Source organism: Carlito syrichta, unplaced genomic scaffold (genome assembly GCF_000164805.1).
Source record: "Carlito syrichta isolate Samal-C Ts95f unplaced genomic scaffold, Tarsius_syrichta-2.0.1 Scaffold288153, whole genome shotgun sequence".
In the NCBI taxonomy this organism is placed as follows: domain Eukaryota; kingdom Metazoa; phylum Chordata; class Mammalia; order Primates; family Tarsiidae; genus Carlito; species Carlito syrichta.
This window is the reverse complement of record NW_007232249.1, coordinates 541466-550654: the sequence shown is the minus strand read 5'-3', so window position 1 is coordinate 550654 and position 9189 is coordinate 541466. Positions and strand designations below refer to the sequence as shown.

General features: G+C 55.7%; 1 protein-coding gene across 2 annotated transcripts in view; it reads left to right on the top strand.

Annotated features, from left to right (window-relative positions):
• Positions 1-3893: 3893 nt before the first annotated feature.
• SEMA3F (semaphorin 3F) overlaps positions 3894-9189 on the top strand; it is a 30474-nt gene continuing 25178 nt past the window's right edge. Inside the window, exon 1 of one of the 2 annotated variants that reach the window (XM_008053439.1) lies at positions 3894-4057. In XM_008053439.1, coding sequence (XP_008051630.1) covers positions 3946-4057 — 112 coding nt within the window. In that variant the 5' untranslated portion in view covers positions 3894-3945. The remainder of the gene's footprint in view (positions 4058-9189) is intronic. The other variant, XM_008053438.1, reaches the window with a different exon arrangement.

Sequence of the window (9189 nt, the reverse complement as noted above, 5' to 3'; positions counted from 1 at the left end):
GGGCCACCCCGCGACCCCTCTGGAACCCGCGGCATTGCAACTCCGCAGAAGTGTCCGGGGAGCGGGGCTCGTCGAGCCCGGAGGCTACCTGCGAACTCAGGAGCGAATGGACTGGGGTGGGCTTCGTACCTGTCCCGGGGCCCGGACTACTTACCTCTGGGGCGGCGTAGGGATGTGTGGGCATGTGGATGATGTGGCCTGCGGGGTCATCAGTATGCAAAGCAACTTTTTCCCCGTCGCAAGGTTCTGGGTGGATACTCCCATACACCCCCACCCTCACGGTCCTGGAGCGGGAGTTGCGATCCCCCTTCTCCCGTCTCAGCTCTCTTCTACTAACGCCTGAGGCAGCCCTCATGCGCCCTGCCTCAGTGTCTCTGTCTGAGGACCGGTCAGCCAGAAGGGAAGCGCTACGTGTGGGGTCTCCCAGGTCAGCAGGGCAGGAGGACCACCGGTCCTGAGGCTTTTCTCCTAGCATTGTGCCATCTTTTACCCCCTAGCTGTCTCCTTGGATTTGCTTTTACAGTAGAGAGTTCTGCCTGGATTAGGGGCCCTGGCTGTACGTGGGGTGTTGGTGAGCTGGAAGACCTGCAGTCAAGCCCCAGTTTGAACCAGGGGCCCCAGTGGTGAAGTGGGCAGGGGACAATAGGGGCTTGGCAGTCTTGTCCCAAGCAGATGGGCTAGAAGGTGTCAAGGTGGCCCAGGAATGAGACAGTACTGGCAGGAGGAGTTGGCTGGGGACCTCCACTGGATAAATAACTCCTAATTCTTGAGATAGCTGTGTTTCCCCACCAGCACATTAAAGCCTGAGGGAGGGAAGCGAGGGCAACTAAAGGCACCAGTGTGTCCACTCTGGAGCTGGGCCAAGTTGGGGACCTCTGTTCTCCTTAATTTACCCAGATTGTCTCCAGGCAGTTGTTATCCTAGTCGCAGAGAAGGGGAAACTCTGCCCAGGGTTTGAGAGACTCATCCCAGCCCTGGGAGGTTGGATGGAGTTGGGGTCTCTTCCTTGACTACCCAGGGGGTGTGCTTGGACCCCATGGAACATAGTGTCTAGGCAGGCAGGGGACACAGGCACGCCTGCCCCTGCTGCTCCCTCTCAGCTCTGAAGGAGCCAGGCCCGGAAGTGTGGAGGTGGGGGCCAGAGAGAAGACAGGGGCCAGAGAGAAGCCCGACAGCCCAGTTACAGTCCTTGCTGCTCAGCATACCTTGGGGGGAGGATGGAGCCAGGCTCAGGTGACCTTGACTGGGAAACCTTGACACAAAAGGGGGATTTCAGTCCCAGCTATGCTGGGGTGGCTCTGCTTCCTGGTCCTTGAGATGTTGGGGGATGGGGAAGCCGAGGAGCCAAGGAGTTCCTGTTTGGGGGGATTGGGTATCTGGGGTGCTGCTGATTATTTCCTCCCCATGTTCCCCAACAGCCCCTGTTCCTGCCTCCCTTCCATCGAGGCAGTTCTCAGCTCGGAGGAGCCAACCTCCTTTCCGGGGGCAGGCTGTCCACTCCCGCCCCCCCCCCCCACTTCAAGCCGGGAGGTCTGGATCGGTCTGGACAATTTGACCACCTGGCCTCTTGTCCTGCCCCCAGATACCTCCGGACTCCTTCCTCTGGCCGCCCCTTCCCTGCACCCCTTGCCAGCCCCAGCTCCTCGTTTCTTTGTTTGAGCGTCTCTCCTCTGTCCCTCCCTCTCTCCTCCCTCTCTCCTCCTCCCTCCCGCCTGCCTCCCTCCTTCGCTCCCTCCCACCAGCCTCCTTTCCCTCCTTCTCAGCTTTTCTCCTGGTGGGCTCCCAGGTGGCGGTGGCTGTTCCTCTTCTGTCCACCCACCTGGACTTGGTCTGACTTGGGGGCTTTTCTGGGGTTGGGGCTGAACGGAAGGCATCTAGGTGCTGGAAGAGGGAAAGGGACTATAGAAATGCCCTCCTTTTTCCTCTCTGTCCTTCTCTTCTTCCTTCCCTCTCCTTCTGTCTCCCACCTGCTAGGCTACCAAAGAGGGGCCCTGAACTTGAGCCTAGGCCCCATGAGACTCAAGCATCCCCCATCACCTCTTTAAAGGGCCAAAGCACTGTGAGAGGTCCCTGTAGGGACCCAGTGAAAAAGCTCCCCACCTATCTGGTCATATTAGGTGACTCAAACTCTGTCGCCATGAAAATAGATGCAGTGAAAATGAGGTCATGTTGGGGGGAGGCTGAAGGCAGGTTCCTATGAGCCCCCTGATACATAGGATCAAAGCTTTCTGAGGGACTTAGACTACAGCTTGTCCTCCCCAAGCTGGGATAGTAGCTCCCAGCTCCCCTGAGCCCCACCCCACTAGCAGGTCAAGTTCTTGAGCAAACTCATGCTTGCAAGGACGAGTGTGGGCATGTAAGTGTGAACGTGTGCATATTCACAAATGTTAGTGGGGGCCTCCCAGGTGTACCCTGAGGGTGATGGTGGTTGCACAGCCCTTTTTCCCACCCGCCCCCTTGTCAGAGCCTGTCATTCAGTCAGCATTAGTTAGCTTTGTGCCCTCCAGACTGGGGGAGGGACTGGTTCTGATTCTCCCTCCCCTAGCCAGCCTCCCCAGGAGGGAGCATATGTGATGGAGGACCTTGAAGGACCATGAGACTGCCAGGCACTCAGGAGAGAATGTTTTCTCACAGAGGGCACCACACAAGAAGTGGGACAGGAGGTCTGAAGCTGCACTTCCTGTCTGAGGAACCACGAGTGGTTTGCCTTGGCAGGAAAGGCAAGGGCTGGGGGAATTAGTTCTAGGGAGGTCATCAGGGTCTCTTGAGTAGGGCCCAGGAGTCAGATTGGAGCATGGACCCTGCCTCAGCACTGGACAGCCATGGAGGGGAGTAAGAGGCCACAGTACTGCCCACCCCTATCCCAGAGTCCTAGAAATGGGCCTGGGGTCCTGCCTGCCCTGGGAGAAGGGAGTAGACAGGCAGACCTGGGGGATGGGGCTCACACTGTCATTCTTGATGCCCCCATCCGCAGTGCATCTGGGTGGGGGGGAGTTGGCGCAGGATTGTGTTGGGAGGGAGCAATATGTTCTGACAACTGGTGCTGAGCTGCGTTTACTCAACAGCCAGCCTGCCTGGGGAGACAATATTTGAAAAACACAGTAATAAAATTTGGACCTGCTGGAGATGTGCGGGGCTCTGAAGGGGACAATGCAGTTGGCTCAGACCCTTCCCTAGGCCCACTGGCCATCCTAGCTCCCCTTCTTCACCCTCTGGAGGCAGAGCTGGAACTTTGCCCTGGCAGGAAGTCCTTCTGTCTCTCTGACCTGGATCCCTCCTGCTTTGATTTTGTAGAATTGGACCCTGCTCTTCTCTGCCTCTCCTTTTCTGACTGGTGCTGTCTCTCTTCCATTTTGGATTGTCTGCCTGTGCCTCAGTCATTCCCCTACTGTCTGCCATGCCTCCCCCCCCACCCCAATAATCAGGTCCAGATTTCTCTGCACTGGGAGGAGAGCTTTGGCTGGAGCAGACAAGAATGTACCCATCTCTTCCCCCCTTCCTTGACGTGGGAGAGAGAAGGAGCAGCTCACTGTGTTGGGGGTGGGTACAGGGTGGGAACTGGAAAGGGCTTCAAGATCACCGCTTGAGCTGGGCCATGTGAATGGAATTCAGGATGCTATGAGGGCTAGAGGCTTCAGCAGCCCTCATTAGTTCTGGTGACCCCAGGCTGCCCACCTGAGGCCCACTTGGTGATGCCATCCCCAGACAAAGTCAGGCAAAGGAATATAATAAGGTTTGCACATGGGGCACTCACAGTCCCAGGCTGGGGGTGTAAACATGGAGATACCCATGAACCTTTTTGTTCCCCTTGGGCAGAAATTGAACAAAGGAAATATTGGTAAGATGAGATTCCCCTGTCTGCCTCACACATTCTAATCTTGGTTCTCCCTTCCCCAGGTATCCACAGAGCTGAGCCTGCTTCCTGGACCCTAGGCCCCTCTCACCATGCTTGTCACTGGTCTTCTCCTCTGGGCCTCCCTTATGACTGGGGCCTGGCCAACCATTCCCACCCAGGACCACCTCCCAGCCACACCCCGTGTTCGGCTCTCATTCAAAGGTAAGAAGTTGTCATGTTCTTAGCCAGAAATCATCCTTGCTCCACACTATGTATCCTACTGCACAAGAGAGAAAGAAGAGGTCAGGGCAAAAACAGGAGAAATTGTGCAGCCACATGGGTCACCCTGGTTGTGTGTGTGTGGGGGGAGGGGTGATAGGGGAGGTGGTGACTTGGTGGGAAAGGCTGGAGTCAGGACCATCTGGACATTTTGCAAAAGGGTCCTGAGTCTGTTCATCTTACAGAGTTAGACTGTGGGTTCCTGGACTGGTGTAGGGTTTGCAGGATATCTCTCTGTGTGTGATACTTGGGGAGATAGGGATGTCACCCCTTCCAAACTTGTATCTGGTCCTGCCCTGAGCCACCCCTGTGGTAGAGGATCAGACAACATTGGGGCCTCAGGAAGCTGGAGGAGCAGGACCTACTTTTCTGGGGTGTGAGTGCTTAAGGAGCCTCTCTGTGGGCCTCCAGTGGGAGGGGTTCCCGGGAATCTGGGAGGGCCTTGTTGGCTGTGACTGGCAGGATGGTGGCTGTGACTGACCACGTGGTGGGTTCATGTTATTGTGAGGACCTGAGCTCCTGAGATCCCCAAGTTGTACTTTGCCTGGGTAGTCACTGGAAGTTACTGCAGAGTGTGAGACTGGTCCTCCAGCTCCATCACCCTTGCACTAAACCCACCGGGTAGGTGAGCACACAGGATACACACACACCAAGGTATACAGGTGACTCACTCTCACTCACCGCTTCTCAAGGGTGTGTATGGCTGGAAGAATCTACCCTGGGCCTGGAGTGAGGCATCATGCTAGGGCTTGGGGGACTTGGAGTGACTGTGAGTTCTCAGCCTTGGCTCTCCTCTGGCCAGAGGTAACTTCATCCAGCCGCCCGCCCTGGGTGGGGCTGACTCAGTCCTGGTTGGCCAGATTTCCGGGCGGACATATTGGGGTGAAAGGCTGGGCTGACCTTTCCTTCCTCAGGCTTTGCTGAGGCCCAGCCCCCACCTCACCATGTCCCCCAGCAAGGCCCTTCCTCTGGCCTTATCCCACCCCTGCAACTTGATGGGAGGAATGGGGAATAAGCTGCTTATCATCAACTTTTCCCAGTCACTGACTTCTGGAATTTCTGAGGATGTTCCTGAAAGAAGTCCTCTGCAGGGCCTGAGAAACGGACAGAGAAGAGTTAATTGGTTTGGGTTGAAAAAGCATCCTCCTTTCCCAGGCCTGGGAAGGTGAGATATTTATTCTGGTGATACCTCCACCTTTCCCTGATGGAATTCCTCAGAGCAGATTAATAAATCTTGAAGGGGTCAGATCCTCCTCTTACCCCCTGCAGCCCTCTGCCCCCCTAAACCCCCCATGGCCCCAGGGTACTGACGGGGGGGTGAAGTATCTCCTCCCCCCACAGGGAAGAGAGGGGTAACTTGGTCTCCACACCCCTGGGACCCTGCATCCACTCTGGGTGTTGTTATTACCATTATGCATGGAAGGAAGCAGGAGGAACAAGACACAGGGAGGTCCTCTGTGTGCTCCTTTTAAACCTTCTTGGACCTCCAGGGTCAAAGGGACAAAGGCTTTTGTTCCTATTTTCCAGAGAAAGAAACTGAGGCTTGGTGAGGGCAGGGCCAAGGTCAAGCAGGAGGCAGAGGCAAAGACAGAAATAGAACCCTGGTGTCCTGGCCTTCCCGGCGCCCATGTCGCATTGGGTCGATTCCCTCTCAATTAGCTCTGAAGCTGACACCCGCAGTGACTAAAAGCCAAAACTCTGGCAGCCAGCCGATGGTGGTGCTGCCTGCTATGGCAGCTGGGGGTAGGGCTATAGCACGCCTGGGGCCACCCATCTCAGAGCCTCTGTGCCACAGGCAGGTACTCCTGCCCTAAGTGACCTTTCCTGTTCCCACCTGACCATGTGTCCTAGTTTTATGTTTAAATGTCACTTTAGTTTAGCAAATACTTGAGCACCTACTGTGTGCCAGGCCCTGTGCTGAGTACTGGGGACTCTGCAGTTAACAAGATGGGGTGCTCAAAGTCAGAGTTGGCCTGTGAATCAGTCAGTGCCACCTGCGAGCCTAGCACTTATTGAGCACCAGGCCCTGTGTATCCCCCCCACACATTGGGTGGTCTTAGCCCCATCACACACACATGAAGTGGCTCTCAGTGAGGAGCAGGCATCATCAAGTGTTTGTAAAGTGAAAATGGAGACCAACGCCTAGAGAAACTAAGATCCCACAACTAGGTCAGGGGCTGAGAAAGGGGGTTCTCTCCTCTCAGGAGACATATGAGCAGCACAGAGAGGGTTGCTTTCAGATGCACTGCTGGTCACTCTGGCTCCAGTTTCTCTGTCTGTGCCCTGTAGGGATACAGCAGCTGGCACCCAAAGTCTCAAGGGCTCAGGCTGGGCATTCTCTGCCCTGCTCTGGGTCCTGCTACAGCAGGGAGGTGCCAGTTCCGGCTTGGGTAGGGCTAGACCCTCCAAGCCGGAGGTGCTGGCATGAGGGGCCACAATGCCTAGGGCAGATAAAGGAACAAAGGCAGGAACTGGGCCAGGCTTGGGCTTGCTGCCTGCCCATCCGCCTGGGTACCCTAGCCAGGTCTAGAGTCATGAGGGTGTGAAGGCAAAGGGGTCCAGGTTTCAGTCAGATTGGGGGGCTCCTATGGCCCATCTTCTGAGCTTCCATCAGCTGCACAGCCAAGCTCAGGCAGAAGTAAAGGGTTGAAAGGGGAAGATTTCCAGGAACAGACGAGGCATTTGATTCCTGGCTCTAGAGAGCTTATGGATGCCTGGGGCTGGAAAGGCTGGGCAGCAGGACCCTCTTTCCTCCATCCACCCATATCTGAGCCTGGAGTTCTCTTCACTCCACAGTCACTGGACAAGTCTGGGAGATAAAGTTCTTCTTTCTCCCTTCCTGAGATGACCCAGGCTCTGGAGCACCACCTTTCTCCAGGCAGCAGCAGGGAGGTGTGAGGGCCCTGCCAGATCCTTTGTTCAGCCTGGGGAGTGTTTACTTTTTCCCAGGAAGCAACCCCACAACAGACCGCTGCTGCCTTGGCTGACTTTGGCCAAGGCTTGGGGCCAAGAGGTGCTTGGTGGGTGAGAGGGGCCTTGTGATGACATGAGGCAGTTGTGCTACTAGGGAAACTAAGGCAGGGGTAGGGAGAGGGAGTGGAATGTCACCTTGCCAGGGAAGGTCAGGAAAGATAAAACTAATAGAGACGCCGGGCTCGATGGCTCAGCCTGTAATCCCTCGCCTTTGGGAGGCTGAGGTGAGTGGATTGCCTGAGCCCGTGGGTTCGAGACCTGCCTGGGCAGCGAGACCTCATCTCTACAATAAATTTAAAAAAAATCAGCTGGGCGTGGTAGTGCATGCCTGTAATTCCAGCTACTTGGAAGGTTGAGGCGGAAGGATCGCTCGAACCCAGCAGGTCAAGGCTGCGGTGGCCGGGAACGGCCACTGCACTCCAGTCTGGGTGACAGTGTGAGACTCCAACTCAAATAATAATAATAATAATAGAGACAATAATAGGGGCCCATGATGTTAACCAAGCAGTGGTCCCTCAAGACCTGAGGAGGGTCTGCTTAGATTTCCTGTGAGGAAGGAGGCTCAGAACAGCCTGGTGGCTTCCCAAGTCCCTTGGGAGCTTGACTGAATTGAGCCTGGCTCTGCCTGATGCCTGAGCCTGTCCCAGGACTGGGGAGTGGGGGAAGCGTTGTTGTAGGCACAGCTCCTTCTCATGAGCTAGGGACAGGATTCCAGGATCCTGCAGTGGTGGCTTCAGCCTTCTCATCCTTGATTCCCAAGGAAAAAACTGGGATTGCAGAGGGCTCCTTGTACCCTCTGCTGACACAACACAATTTGGGTTTGCTTATTTCCAGGCTATAAATCCAGCCCTCCATCACTCCAGCCCTTCCCCTGAGCAGGGTCCCCTAGGAATCCCTCTTCTATCAAAGTTGGGAAAACCAGGTCCCAAGAGAGGAAAGGACTCCTGCACGCAGAGCTGCTGTGGAGTTTGGGTTCTCTCTTTCTCCGGGCATAACTGGCTTTCTTAGTGAGGAAGGATGTTCTGCAGGTTAAAAGAGGGCTGCTAGCCGGGCTCGGTGGCTCAGCCTGTAATCCCGCGCCTTTGGGAGGCTGAGGTGAATGGATTGCCTGAGCCCACGGATTCGAGACCCGCCTGGGCAGAGAGACCTCATCTCTACAATAAATAAAAATCAGCCGGGCGTGGTAGCACGTGCCTGTAATTCCGGCTTCTCGGAAGGTTGAGGCGGAAGGATCGCCGGAGCCCAGCAGGTCGAAGCTGCGGTGGCCGGGAGTGGCCACTGCACTCCGGTCTGGGCGACAGAGTGAAACTCCAACTCAAAAAAAAAAAAAGAAAAGATGGCTGCTGGTCTCTGAGCCTCTGGGGTTAATGGTCCAGAACAGTGCCACCACTCACATCATTTACATGGCATTAGAGGAGCGAAATTACCAAATCTTCTTGTTTGAAAATTGCAAAGTTGGAGGTTAGGAAGGTTCACAGCCCATTTACTTTATCTTAGGGGGTGATGAGTGTGAGTTAAGGTGGACTTGCCTTTAGCAAGCCTTGGTGGGATATTGGCCCCCAGTCCTGGCTGCAGGGGTAGGAGTGAGGCTGGAGAGCTAGAGGACCTGCTCTTATCCCTCAGGGGCTCCCTGGCCAGTGAAAGTGGAGTATGGGGCTTCAGATTGCGGGGGGGGGGGGGGAGAGGGGGAAGATGCTTAGGAATTTTGAAGCCAGGGTGGCACCGGGGAGCTGGGCAGGGGTCAGGTGACTTTGACAGCTATAGTAGGATTTGGAGCCAGCAAACAAAGGAGGGGTGGGTGTTCCAGGATAAGCTGGGATGAGGGAGGAAGGAAGGCCCACAGCATGAACTTGAGCCCAGATCCCTGCATCTGGGATCTCAGTTTTCCTGGAAACAGGAGCTGTCTTTTTCTTGAGAGGGGACTCAGAAATGGCCACTTTGGGAGTTGGGAGGTCTTGGGGTCTGCCCATCCCCCAGCTGTCCAGGAACCTGTCTCTGGCCTTCAGGGAGAGTGGAGAAAAGGTCCCTGTGCTTGCCTGAGAACCTGCCTGAGTTCCAGTCTGAGTTAGCCAGGGCAGGGGTTGGGGCCTTCAGCTGTGGCC